Consider the following 13,403-nt stretch of genomic DNA (forward strand, 5'->3'; position numbering starts at 1 on the left):
ATGCGCTCGGGTCAGCTTTCCCGAAAGCTGTGGGGATCAAGCAAACGGCTCAGCCAGATTTCATCAGGAGAGACTGAATATAACACTCAAGATTCCAAGTGATTGCTGCTTCTACCTTCCTTCATGGATTCCAGAAACACGTTTAATCTTTTGGCCACTTTAAATATATATCTCAACTTTCAGGGGCTTCATTCTTAAGTCTGTTGAAGATGAACCTATGGTAGAGGTATAGTAATAAGCATATGTACTCATGCAAGTTAGCTTGCTTGCATATTTTTCCTTAACTGTGTTGACTTGGTCACAGGATCCCTCTCTAAATAGCTGCTAAAACTGTGTTTCAGACAAAAAAGAAAGGAAAAAAATCCCCAACCCAAACAAAAATCCCCAAACCTCCAAACCCAAGCTTGCTAATTGAATTTAAGATAAATAGCATTTGATTTAAAGCTGAATAGGGACAGATGCTCCTTCATCACAAAGAAGATATTTGGCTTTGCTTTGACAGCTTTGTAGTTCCCTGGCAGTAAATTAAAATGCTGGCAATTGCAGTGGTCAGATTCAAAATTGTGGTAGCTGACCGTTAGGACCTTTTCAATATGTTTTTAGCCCAAGGAACGATTTATTGCAATTTGTTCCTGTGCATGGCTATTGCTATCTTCTTTTGTGTAGTTCCAGTTTTAGGCTGTTCTGCAAAGAACATCTGTGTTGCACTACTTGATTATCAGAAATTGTTTAAAGTACAGACATGAGTAACTTCAAAGGAGTTGAAGGAGGTGAAGGGGCTGAAGGAGGTAGGAAATACTTGCTGCTGAAAATTATTTATATTGTAAGTAGACTAAGACACACACCAAGAAATCCCATAATATATTTAATACCTTGAAGAAATACAGAGGAAGAATCAGTATCGATATTGCTTAAAGATCAATCTGCTTCATTAGTAAGGCAACTCCTACAAACAAAAGATAAATTTCCACTGCAAAAATCATTTAAACAACATTGCAGCACAATTTAATTAAATAGTACCTGTTTGTTTCTTGGCTTGGTGTTCACCAAACCAGTTTTTAGCCATATTTCTTTTGTCTTCTGTAAAAACAGCAGGGAAACAGATAATGTATCCATTTTCAAGATGTGTTTAAGACCTGGGAAAAGAAAATATCAGCTATATCCAACAAAATAGTTATGGATTGTATGCTATATTTTTGGAGAAGCCATTACTGAATTTTTTTGATTTAGCGTTACATGATAATGATAGAAGGTTGTGCGTTTTCCTATTGTTGTGGCATTTTTATAATGTTAATGATTTAAGTGATAAACCCCATACTGTTGGAAAAACCTGGTGCTGAGGGAAAAATAAGAATTTTTGGATCAGCATGCGAAGGTATGTGTGCATGTGTATATATGTGTGTATGTTTGTATATATATATATGTATATACATGTATGTATGTCTATTAAAAGGAGAAAATACCATGGGGTTAGGGGAGTATAGATATAAGGCAGAGCTCTAAGTGATTGTTAGCTAACATGTTCCCTTTTGGCTACCCCTTTCTTCCCTTTGCCATCACTTTTCTTGTTATTTTTATTTATTTATGGAAATCAATGTGTGTTGTATCTCCTATAAATGTTATCAGATATTCCCTGTGGCTGGGGAACTGTTGAACTACCTGAGGAACTCCATAATGTATAATCTCATTTCATTAATTTTTAGCACAATATTTATTAACTTTGTAGAAATAGTGATACCACCTTACCCTGCAAAAGGATAATCTTTGCAAGTTCTGTTAGTCTCATTAAAACTGTTTTCTCCCTCTCAATTTCTTTACTGGAAAAAAAAATCCCTCTTAATGACTGATTAGCGTGCTGTGTAAAGAAAGTTGTGTTGCTTTTTCTTAACTTTTGTAAATGAAATAATAAATCAGACTAGTGAACAAGTGGGTCTATGCATAGTTGCAATATTCTAACTAATCACTGTGACAGACTGGATCGTCTGGAAAGTTAGGAGAAAATAAGAATTATTTCCCTGAGTCACTTGGCAAGAGAGCATTGCATTTCCAAAAGTAGAGCGGTGTGTTGTTTTTTTTTTTTCCAGACTCCATGTATGTAAAGAAAAAAACAAAAAAAACCCAAATCCCATATTTTCAAATAAACCATAGAGAAGTGAAAAATACTCTTTTTTAATCAATTACCTATCCAGTAAGAATACTGTGGATACTCTGGAAGTATTAAGTGTGTATATGAGAATGTGAAGTGTGTTTGTCCATTATGATTTCATGAAGAAAGGATTTCAGAGGAGCTTTTTCAAGAGTAGTTCAGAAGAATTTCAGCTCAGAATGTGAGATTTTTCTGTGTTATGGGAAGTTGAAAAAAACCTCATTTGGGGCATGGAGTTGATGGGCGTTATAAGTATGCATATGTGTTCTGTGTAAATGCATATATGAGGTTATGTGTTTACGTGCAGGGGAAGGGGGCAGGAAATTGTAATGTTTCAGGCAAAGAGAATCAAGTGGCAAAATTGAGGAGATCGGTCTTCTGTCGTGTTTGGTGAGAGCGTAGTGTTCGTTTTGTCAGTTGCACAGAGAGGTTTGCATAAGGGTTTGAAAACATCTTACTGTGGGTTAGGTATGTTTGTACAACAATTGAATTAGGGTTTCTAGTAGTTTAGTATTGAAGAATACTGAATACACTGTGTCAGTTTAAGTAAAATATAATTGGGGATGTTTATGGTGAAGAGCTTTGATGTTTGAATACCATCATTTCAGCGCATCACAAGATTAGGCCATCTTCACAAATACCTGGGACAGGTTGAAGTGTGGACAGTTCTTGGGCTCTCAAACTTCAGGCGAGTTTGTGCTCTGCACAAAGCAGCAGCAGCAGAATGAGGAGGGGAACAGGTGAGTTTTGAGCTGCTTCATGCTCTACGCAGAATGGTGACGTCTGTTGCCTTTTGATCTTGTATCTGGTCCTTGAGGATGAGAGGTATACACCATCACGCGCTTAGTGCTCTTGCCAGACTCCCTCTGGAAAGACCCCCATAGGTTTGAAGATCTGCACTTTGCCTTTATCTAAAAACCACCTTTAAATAAAAGATATAGGTGGTAAGTGTGAGCATTAGCTGGTATGTTGTTTCTTTTGTTTTTAACTTACTTGTATACATCTTCTAAAAAGTAGAAAATAATTTTTCTGATCAGCTGTTTAGGTTGGTTGAATTGCAGTCTTCTGCAGCGCGCTGTGAATCAGCGGACTGACTTTCATAATTCTTTGATTTCCTCAAGTCAATAAATCTTAGGATGACATTTTGTTTTTCATGTAGTTTTGGTGAAATAAGACTCTCCTTTGGTTTTGAACTAAGATATATTTAAGTGTAAAAAGTAAAGCTGTGAGATGAGAGAATTCTGATTAGGAATTCAGAATAAACAAGTCTTAAGTGACAGTTGTTTCATAACACTACATTTGTCAAGATGTTCTGGATGGTATCTTCTTACATTTAATTTTTGGAACAATCCTAATGATATTTATAAGTTTAAGATTTGCTTACCTTTGAAGCTGAGTGACTAAGTAGGAGTGTGAATATATATATCTAAAAGAAACTGAAAACTGACTCTTTTCATACCTGTATATAAATGAGATCAAGTAGTTAGCAGTATTGAGTAACTTCTCCCTAGCACAGTTTTGAACTGGCATACCAAAGGATGATATTTAGAAGACATCTCTCCTGTATTTCAAGTAAAACGTTTGTTAGATTTCTCTTTATCAATTTACTTAATTCTTTGTAATATTTTTAGTCGCCTATTTATCTATAGTGAAGAATCTCATGCAGTGTGTGCAGATTTTGTACTATATAAGCATTCAGAAAGTGAAATGTTTGCTGCTCAATAACAGATTTATGCAAATTATTCTGTATTGATATACTTGTTGTCTAATACTCACTCATAGGATATCTAGAAATCTTGTCTTCTATCATCCATGTACCATACCAACACCAGCACAATATAATAATCCCCATCTTAAACTAACTGCACTTCTCCTGGTGGTTAGTACATGTTGTAGAAATTAGGTTTTAGGAAGCCTGTTTGATTTAAAAAGAAAAACAAAAACCAAAACCAGTAGCACAATCACACATCACAATTGTTTTGCTAATTTACAACATTGATATAAACAAGCTTTTTTCCCTGCCAGTGTACCTTAGATGATGAACATTATCACAAAACAGGTTTATCAAAATCTTCATAGGCTTTAAATAGTGCAGTCAATTGACTGCTTTCTAAGGATCCTCTTTAAAGTTGTGTTTCTTTGTGTATCCTTTAAATGAAGTGCAAAGAACTAAGCTTCTGCACTGTAAAAATTCTCTATGAGACTGGTAACAGTCCTACAAGAGTCTGCTTTAAGATGCAGGAATGATAATTTTATTTTTATTTGTAATGCACAATAATTAGGTAGGTCTTTACCTCTTGCCTTAGTCAATGGGAGCTGTATACCTCACTTCCCTAGACCATGTCTCCCTCCTCTCTGTTCCTCTGCAAGTCTTTCCCAATCCGTTAAAAATCATTAGAAAATATATGTACAGCAGCCAAGTGCTTCACAAAGCTTTTCCACTGTATGTGTATTTAATTGAAAATGTCTCTCTCTATGCAGATTATGGTATGGTAGGAAGCCTTAGAGCTAGGGAGTGGGGAGTAGAGGCGATGTCAGCCTCCTTCCATTCCTACATTGAGAATCTGTGTAGACACTCTGTATTGTCACCTGAAGGCACTCCTCTCTCTCAATCTTAAAGGCATCTTGCTGGCTAGGTTCCATGCTGTTGCTGGGTGCTGTGAATATTTTTTTTTTCCTTTCAAAGAATTAAAAAAAACCCAACACATATAAATGCATATCCTAATACGAACCTAAGGCCTGATCTAATAAATACTGTTAGGTGAAAGCACTACATAGAGTTATATTTAATTGGGTAGAAATTCAAGCATGTGCTTTAGTGTTTTCTAGAATGGGCTTTTCCTGCTTTTTGGTTTAAAAGGTATGTCGGTTTCAGCTGTGAACATAACACTTGTTAGTAGTCTCCCTTTGGGAAGAGTAATAGTTTTTGTGCAGTCATAGGCAGGTGGGTATTGTATACCAATGTTAGACTCAACTGAAGTGTTTGGAAGATGTCTTTCCTTCCATCCCAAGGAGCCAAATTCTGCTTATTGTTACTAATTGCCCTGTTAGCACATACATTGAAAGGAAGCAAGGGTTTTCTGAAAAGCTACTGCAGTTTAAAAAAAAAAAAAAAAAAAAAAAAAAGATAAAATACTATTGTCCCGTTCTTCGCTATTCTAGCCATCAGACGCCTGAATGCAGAAATGCCTCTGAGTGGCAGCATAGCATGCTCTGCATGGTTTGAGCCGAGTGCTGTTCATCTTACTGCAGTCTTGAATACCCCATATGTGAGGAACTGCTTGTAGTGTTTAATCAAAGGTACGCTTTGTTTGGTTTTAATTCACCTTGTTGCTGTGCATCTGTAAAAGAAAACTGGTGCGTCTTTCCTGTAGTTACCATTTAACCAAATGGTCCAGATAAAATAGATGTTTCATTTCTTTTCTTCAGGAGAAAGTTCCTCTAGTTGTGTGTTCTTTCTGTTTTCATCTACTGGACTTGAGAAATTCGGCAAGTATTTCCAGAGCTTAGGTCTGTGATTATACTCAGCACAGACACAATTTCATAATGTCTTCTGTCCTCGAAGGATGATTGTCAGTATAGATAATGGTTTAAAGCTGCTAAGGTGTTTTGAGATTGAAATATAAAACATCCAGCCATGTATATCATAGATCTAACTGAACTTAGAGGCCACTCGTTTATTTAGCTTCCTGTCTAGTCAGTATTTTCCTCTTGAGGGAGTCGTATTTTTTGCCTTGGAGTAACTTTTTAAAATAAACTTAGTCTTGCACCTGACAGTACTGCTTTAGTTGTACATAGCTGTGAGCTGTTGCTTAAAGAAAGCCATGAGGGAAAAAACAATTCATGGAAAAATTGCGATGTGTGTTCTGATTCAACCCTTTGCTATGCAGGAGCAGCTTAATAGGAGATTGGAGAAATGCTGCTTGTAAGAGTTACCTCCCTTTGGTCAGTGTTTTGATGGAAGCTGTGATGCTACTCAGTTCGCTTGATGAATTTTTACTAAAGCTAACAAGGGAGAGGAAACAAAGGCCTTACAGCAACAGTTAATCATATCTTCTGATAATTTTAACAGATTGTGCAATTATGTGATTACAAATGGATTTTTAAATGCCAAAAATGCCTTTTCTAAGAGTTAAATGTTAGGTCTGAGGAGTGTTGGAAATACCTACTTTCAAAGATGAGCCTTCAGGCACTGTAATGAACTTGCTGTCAGTCTTCTGTGCAATATCTTTTTCCCTTCTGGGTGCTTTAAGAGTATACTGTATGTCTTACTTTGTTTTGATCAGTATGTTTTAAGAGTGTGTATATTGGCTAATGGTGGATTTTTTTTCTGTACAGCATGTGGAAGATGTTTTAAAATTTTGCACTTTTCTAGGATTTGCAAGTTTGTAACCTGACAATTTTTAACATGCACACTTTTGTACATAATTAGCATTGTATATATTTAACATGAGTCTGAAGCAAATAAAAGTAATTGAATGCATAACTTCTCCCTTTATTACTAGTGCAAAAATGAAACTAATAATCTGGATATACATTAAAAGAACAATTCTTTCATTTAGCAGGTAAAGCTAGGCAGCAGGAACAGCTGATTCTGTGTTCCGTCTTAGTTGCGTTCAAGTAACTGTTTTTGGTGGGGAAGGAATCAAAGTGGAGACAGGAATGTACAGACCCTTTTGGACTAAGAATAGCTATGATTACTCAAGTGTTGCAAAAAAAAAAATTGTCTTTTTGCTGGGAAGGAGAGATGTCTGAGACATGAATTAGGGTGGGGAAGAGAGCCCACTAATGCATATTTATCTTTATTTATAAAGCTAAGGTTCTCCACCCACCCTGGGACTAGAAGCATCTCTTTTCTTCCTCCTCGTCGTCTTCCCGTATAGTGACGTTTGCTGCAGAGTATGCAAGGCTATGGATTCTGGAGATTACTGTCAATCAGGAGGAAACTGAAATCTGTTCCAGGCTCATGTTCAGTTGGTTTCTTACCCCTGTAAACAAGACAAACCATGCTGTGAGCTTTAACAGGAGGTAGGACCACCGTGCTTCCATCTGTTACTAGAGGTAGAACAAGGCATCCTTATTCATAACAAACGGAGTTTTGACTCCCTTGCCTGCATCACAGGACATATTAGACATCACATTAGACATATCTACATATTAGATTTCTTAGTAATGTTCGTATGACTGAAGACATGAGTTCCTTTGTTCTAGAGTTCAACACATTAGGGGCAAACTGGCATTCAATAACAGCGCCATTTACTGGGGCGCTTTCTGTAGATGGTAACCATAGTTCAGAAACATAAGCATCAATGGATGTAATGCCATAGCACTTACTGGGTAAGTCAGATATCCTTTGGAGCGCTGTCATACCGCCTGCTCCTTTGGAGCATAAAGCAATACTCAGGTTTTCCTCAAAGAGAAATGGAAGCAAGGGATTAAAGTAACTTCTGAAGTGGGGTACAGGCAACATGTGCCACGGGTCTAATAGAAGTCTCTCTTCCTTTCTGTCTAAAGGAGGATATCCATCCAAATTCAAATGAAGCATTTACCTCAAAAACAGACGTGCTCCTGTCACTCCTTGCAAGGTGGCTTTGTCTCCTTCCACTAGCAGCATCGCACCTTCCCGCAAGCCCTAATGTAGGTGGAAACATTTAATGTTATTTTCAAGCTATTTGAAAGGCTAGAATGCTTGTGACAAGTAGGCCAGTCCTAGTGCAGCTCACTATGACTACAAACAAGACTCTCGCTCACCAATTTCTAGCAAAGATGCCAAGACAAAACTAGGTGAGTTGTCTTCTTTTAGAAGCTGGTTTTCTTGGTCTGGGTTTGGTTTTTGGTTTTGGTTTTGTTTGGTTGGTTTTTTTTTTTCCCCTTTTAAAGAAGGAAAAGCCATTAAGGAGAAAAGGAAAATGTGGGGTTTTTTTCCACAGTCACTTCTGCTACTACCATGCTTAGATCCAGTTTGGGCCAAGCAACAGCCAGCTGGGTATTTAAAGCAAAACTTTATACTCCAGGCTTAAGCACAAGGACAGGAAACCCAGAGGTCCCATTTCCCCAGACAGACATACTGTAATTACGAACATAATACCGAATGAGCAAATTCAGAAACCTACAGAGATTTAAAAAAAAAAGTTAAGAATATCTGCAAAAAGATAAGGGGAGGTATCTTACCATCTGCATGGGACACCACCCCCAACATACAAAATATGAGTGGTGGCCAGTGACTGGAAAGATCAGAGCTGCCTAAAATACAGTGTTTGGCAACAGGACTCCAAGTGTCTAATAGGCAGAATGCGTTTCACTTGTTCTAACCCATTTTCTGCAAGTGAGCAAAAACCATGGTTGAAGCTCTTAGCAAGAATATAACTAGCCTTCCATGCCACAGTTCTGTAAGGCTTGTCAGGCAGGGGAACCCACACTGAAAGCTAGCGAGAATGCATTTAAAATGTTTAACATGCTACAGCCCTGAGCTTCCTGACTGGGAACTGCTACTCACCAGAACTGGAGGGGTGTTTGGTTCTTCGTGATACTGACGAATTCTTTCCTCTCTTGTCTCCTGCAATAACGAGTGTAGATTTAGCTGCCCAGGCAATAAGGTAGGATTTGGAGCTACCCAAGGAGCATGACACCAAGCAATTTCACAACATTAAACAAAGCAGGCACTTCCCCTCAAACAGAATGTTTTCATTAGGCTAATGTATTGAAGGAAGCGGCAGTATTGACTTTAACAAATATGTATTTTACCCTTCATCACTAGCAACAATTGCTGTAGGTTGATCAAACAGAACTCGCATGATCCCAACCCTGAAAAGCCTTAAAACTTACATCCACTCAATTCATCCAGACTTTTTTTTTTTATTTATTAAATGCTATCTCTATGTGCTCACCCTCAGAACAAGAGCACTGAGGAAGGTGGTGGAAGCAAATGCCCAAGATGCCACTTTCATGAAAGAGGATAGTGAACCATGGATTTCCACTGATTATCTGATTGATTGTCCTTGAGTAGGTGTTAGACTGAAGAATTTCCTTCTGTGAACAGCTCTGCCATGTTTCCTGAGGGTTTGCTGCTGAACTGAGCAACAGTAGTTAAAGAAATCAAACCAGAAGGATTTGTTGGTAAGGGAACACAGGAACACAGCAGGGACTTGGTACAGCACAGAGCTTCCAGCCTCCTCTTGGAGAAATAGCAAAAGTTATTTATAGGGAAAAGGCTGCCTCCTTATCTAGTGACAAGCTGGTTAAATGAGTACCTACAACTTCATCTAAATTCCAGAAGCGCACCCTGATCCTGCAGTTCTTCAGTGTCCCCTAATTCTTAATACTTCCATGAAGAAATTTTGATTACAAGGAGGAAACTATTTGATATGCTAAAAGATGCACCACAGAAACTGTTTCCTTGAGGAATTAGCTCCTGACAGGTTATTCAAAAATCAGCTCTTCCATACAGGGGAGATATCAGTCTTTGTGCTTTTCTTTTAGCTGTGCTAGTATATGTGCTTGCTCAGTCTGGACATCACAGGGTGTGCTCTCTGCAGGGACACTACCGCCTAGGTATTTTCTTGCACAACGACTTTGCACGCAATTTCAAGATCTCCCTGTTCTGATGGTTCCTTCAGACCTTTAGATATTTAAGACTCTTAATGTATGTCTAAGTTAGGTCTTCTCAAGTAGCAGCCAAGACAGACTATGGCAGACCTTTCCAGAAATACAGTGCATTGCATCTTAACATTCTAAGTTTCTCTCTCTCTGCCAGGTATGAAGCAACAGTATTTCAGACATTGCACAGCTTCTGTTTGTGAAAAACACTTTGTTCCACCTCAGTAATACTGTTGCCAACTCCTCTTCCCACTCAAAGAAAAGCTTTAGGAGGGAGTAAAATGTTACTACCTCACTGGCATTTCCAACTGCTCTAGGGAGCAGCTGTTAGACATCCTATAGCTTTGTAAGGCCTCGCAAATACACGCTGTCGTTACATCCCCGCACCCTGGTTACTGTGTGAGCTCTGGCATACTTTACTTACACCCATGTGAGTGCTTTTAACATCTGGGTCCAGGTAGTGGGGGTTAATATTAAAAGGAACTAAACCCAGGGCCTGCAGGGAAGGTGGATAAACAATTGGCATGTCATTGGTAGTATTGATGCTGATGGTGGCAACGTTAGTTCCTGCGCTGGATCCCATGTAAGGAATCCCCTCCTGAAAGACAAAAGCAATTGATTAGCATCCAGTATCACAACGAGGAATTGCATTTCACAGCACCTTCTATCAGTCTCAGAGACTCAGCAATCAGATCAGACTTAGTCCGTCTAGCTCATCTCACTGCTAACTTTACAGATGAAAAGCAGAACAAGAATTCAGATTTTGAGGTGGGCGATAATTTGCGTGTGTCATGGTTGTCAGAGAACTAGCTGTTAAATGTCCTGTACTCACGACTTTGTGCCCCCATTACAAGAGAGTACTGGTAAGGTTGTCGGTGCATATACTGGCCTTCACTATTAAGAGAAGAGAGACGACTCTACGTTGCAGTTGCACAGAATATCTGAACTAGCTTTTAAATAGTTTCTGAAGAGAGTAGACCATCTGAAGCTGAGTACAATGTTGTGACTGCATCAGCTTACCAGTACCATGACCAGCCAGCTTAATGCTAGTTTAGGTACTACTAATGTGTGCATGGTACTATGTACTATGCTGTACGTAGAAGGATTCTACACAAACATGCAAGAGCATGGATAATGCTGAACAACTTGTAAAAATAAGCTATCTTGAGAGAACAGGTGCTAATATAACCAAATAGCTATTTAGAATTAGCTTAATAGATATTTAGACTGGGACAGAAACACTATCTGGCTTTTCTGCCCACAACAGGCATTGAATTTCTGTATACTAAGACAGCTTAGCTAACTTTTCCTCTTGGCAGCTGGCCTTTTCAAACATACTGTCCTTGCATAAATCTGTCTGAAGTCATTTGCAGTTCCACATTGCCAGGGGAACACCTTGCTTCTGTTCCATGGATGGTGTATCTTTCCTGTGCCTTACAAGGTTCACCAACCAGAATGGGGCTGCTGACCAGAAGGGTTCAATGGCACTCATACCTCTCAATTCCAGGTCAAGGAGGTACCCAAGGTAATTACACCATTTTCAGCATCAACAGGACATTGTCTCAAAGGCATGTATAGATCCAACTCTGTTGGTTTATTAGCAGACAACCTACAACTTGAACACATCTGTATCTATTAACAAGATACAAAGTGGACGTATCAAGCTGAAAAACAGAGTTCCTGGACGTAGATTAAATCCCGCACTGCTCTTCATTTGTATTTTAACTTGAGGGGCTTACTTCTAAGGTACTACACAGCATTTTACATCCCAAGATCTTGCAGTCCCACATCTGGGAAGCTGCCCTAGAAAGGCAGATTGCTGACCTTAGTCTTTTCAGGCTTCAATGACTAATGACAGCCTTATTTGGCCACAGATTTTAGTTCACCAGGTTGCATGAGATGGCTCAATATTTGAAGTGTATTAAAAATGTAGAATCAACTTGGATTTGTCTGAACAAAAGCTTAAGCGCGAGATCCTGCCATTCAGGCTTAGCCTGAGTCCTGTAGTTTTTACCTCAAGAACTCTTTTCCTGATCTCCTCTATCAGACTGTTGTCATAGAGAGCTTTCAGGAGACGGAATGTGTTGCCACCTCCTGCAGAAAAAGAGTCCAGCTTATTTAACATGCTTTCACCACCAGTTTTAATTGAAGCCTTTACAAACTTGGCAGGTTCAATGATTTCTATGCTTTATTCAGGGTACCCTGCTTTGAGCAGCAGAAACTCAGAAGCTTCAGAAGAATGGTCATTGTGCAGGCCACAGGCTCGTAATACTGATGCTGGCTGTTTGACAGCAGATGCTGTTCTAGGAGCACGGTATTAGGACTATGCTCAGTTTGAGCACAGTAGCCCTGAATCTTCTTAGACTTGATACAGTAATGATACAGCTATGGTGATCATGTTTTTAACAGTGAAGTACTGTTCAAATTAATAATTTGAAACTTACTGGAGACAAAACAATAAATTCCATTAATAAGTCTCTCCTACTTCCCTCCACACCACTAAATTTAGGGGTCTTACTGTTCCCAATTAAAGTCCTGTTTTATTTGGTTTCTAATAATTTTTCATTGTTGTCTCTACAGTGCCAGCTCTCAGACGGGCTAACCCAGTATCCTATATAAACTCTTGTCAAGGAGCGTGAAGTAAAACTTACCAATAAATATTGCTTCAGATTTCCTTACAGCTTCCACTGGATCACAAGATTCATGAATGCTGTCCAGCCCATAACCTAAATGGAAAAATATTTACCTTTGTCACTTCAGTTTGGTGGAAGAATATGGCATGTTCAATCCCTCCCTGTCCCCCTGAGCCAAACGTCTTGCCAGACAACCAGGGAAATTTCAGACAACTCCACAACATAAACCACAGTATACATCCTACATTAGTGTAGGGCTTCTGCATCTAGCTGTACCAAAGGAAATGTTTGCTTTATGGACATACATGCTCAGTGTCTAAGAGCAGAGCATTTCACTCAGCAGGTGCAGGCTGAGGCACAAAGTCCTGCTGAGCACTACCGGCTAACTAGAAAATAAGAGAAGGAAAAAGCTGTCAGTCTTCAGCTTGGCTGCGAGTCTGAATAGGATGTGCCATCATTGGTCTAGCATTACTAGTGCAAGTATCTGATCTGAGTATTTTTTTGTAATAGTTAAAATGTCTGGCTTTGACAGATTTGCCTTGCTGGAGTTCACTGAGTACAGGAAGTGCCAGGAGAGCCAGAAGAACATGGATATTTGATAGCAGCAATCTTTCTGCAAGACAAGGAGCAAAGTGTGCTGCCCAGGGAAGTGAGTACTGATTATTACTGCAGTAACAGGTCCAAAGTTATCCTGAATCATAGAATCACAGAATGGTCCGGGTTGGAAGGGACCTTAAAGATCATCCAGTTCCAACCCCCTGCCCTGGGCAGGGACACCTCCCACTAGACCAGGTGGCTCAAAGCCCCATCCAGCCTGGCCTTGAACACCTCCAGGGATGGGGCAGCCACAACTTCTCTGGGCAACCTGTTCCAGTGTCTCACCACCCTCACAGTCAAGAATTTCTTCCTGATATCTAATCTAAATCTCCCCTCTCTCAGTTTAAAACCATTACCCTTTGTCCTATTGCTCCACTCCCTGATAAAGTGTCCCTCCCTATCTTCCCTCTAGGCCCCCTTTAGGTACTGGA

The 13,403-nt window shown here is 39.3% G+C and overlaps 3 protein-coding genes across 13 annotated transcripts in view; 2 read left to right on the plus strand and 1 right to left on the minus strand.

The window, feature by feature from the left end:
• Positions 1-6,473, plus strand: part of NBEAL1 (neurobeachin like 1) — an 89,868-nt gene extending 83,395 nt beyond the window's left edge. For 9 of the 10 annotated variants that reach the window (XM_063341084.1, XM_063341081.1, XM_063341082.1 and 6 more), the window contains one exon: positions 1-6,473. In XM_063341084.1, the coding sequence (XP_063197154.1) occupies positions 1-102 (102 nt within the window). In that variant the 3' untranslated portion in view covers positions 103-6,473. The other variant, XR_010071948.1, reaches the window with a different exon arrangement.
• LOC134518369 (alpha-aspartyl dipeptidase-like) overlaps positions 2,932-13,403 on the minus strand; it is an 11,308-nt gene continuing 836 nt past the window's right edge. The window contains exons 3-9 of one of the 2 annotated variants that reach the window (XR_010071950.1): positions 12,394-12,468; positions 11,757-11,836; positions 10,167-10,340; positions 8,643-8,702; positions 7,696-7,778; positions 6,979-7,134; positions 2,932-3,068 (exon numbers count right to left, since the gene is read on the minus strand). Coding sequence is in view for 1 of the 2 variants with exons in the window: in XM_063341089.1 (XP_063197159.1) it covers positions 7,056-7,134; positions 7,696-7,778; positions 8,643-8,702; positions 10,167-10,340; positions 11,757-11,836; positions 12,394-12,468 (551 nt within the window). In the remaining variant the exon portion in view is untranslated. Of the gene's footprint in view, positions 3,069-6,620; positions 7,135-7,695; positions 7,779-8,642; positions 8,703-10,166; positions 10,341-11,756; positions 11,837-12,393; positions 12,469-13,403 lie in introns of those variants that run through there. The other variant, XM_063341089.1, reaches the window with a different exon arrangement.
• The window catches only part of LOC134518367 (cytochrome P450 20A1), a 17,208-nt gene continuing 16,776 nt past the window's right edge, over positions 12,972-13,403 (plus strand). The window contains exon 1 of the mRNA XM_063341088.1: positions 12,972-13,024. The gene's annotated coding sequence lies outside the window, so the exon portion shown is untranslated. The remainder of the gene's footprint in view (positions 13,025-13,403) is intronic.

This window comes from Chroicocephalus ridibundus, chromosome 7, assembly GCF_963924245.1.
Source record: "Chroicocephalus ridibundus chromosome 7, bChrRid1.1, whole genome shotgun sequence".
Taxonomy (NCBI): Eukaryota; Metazoa; Chordata; class Aves; order Charadriiformes; family Laridae; genus Chroicocephalus; species Chroicocephalus ridibundus.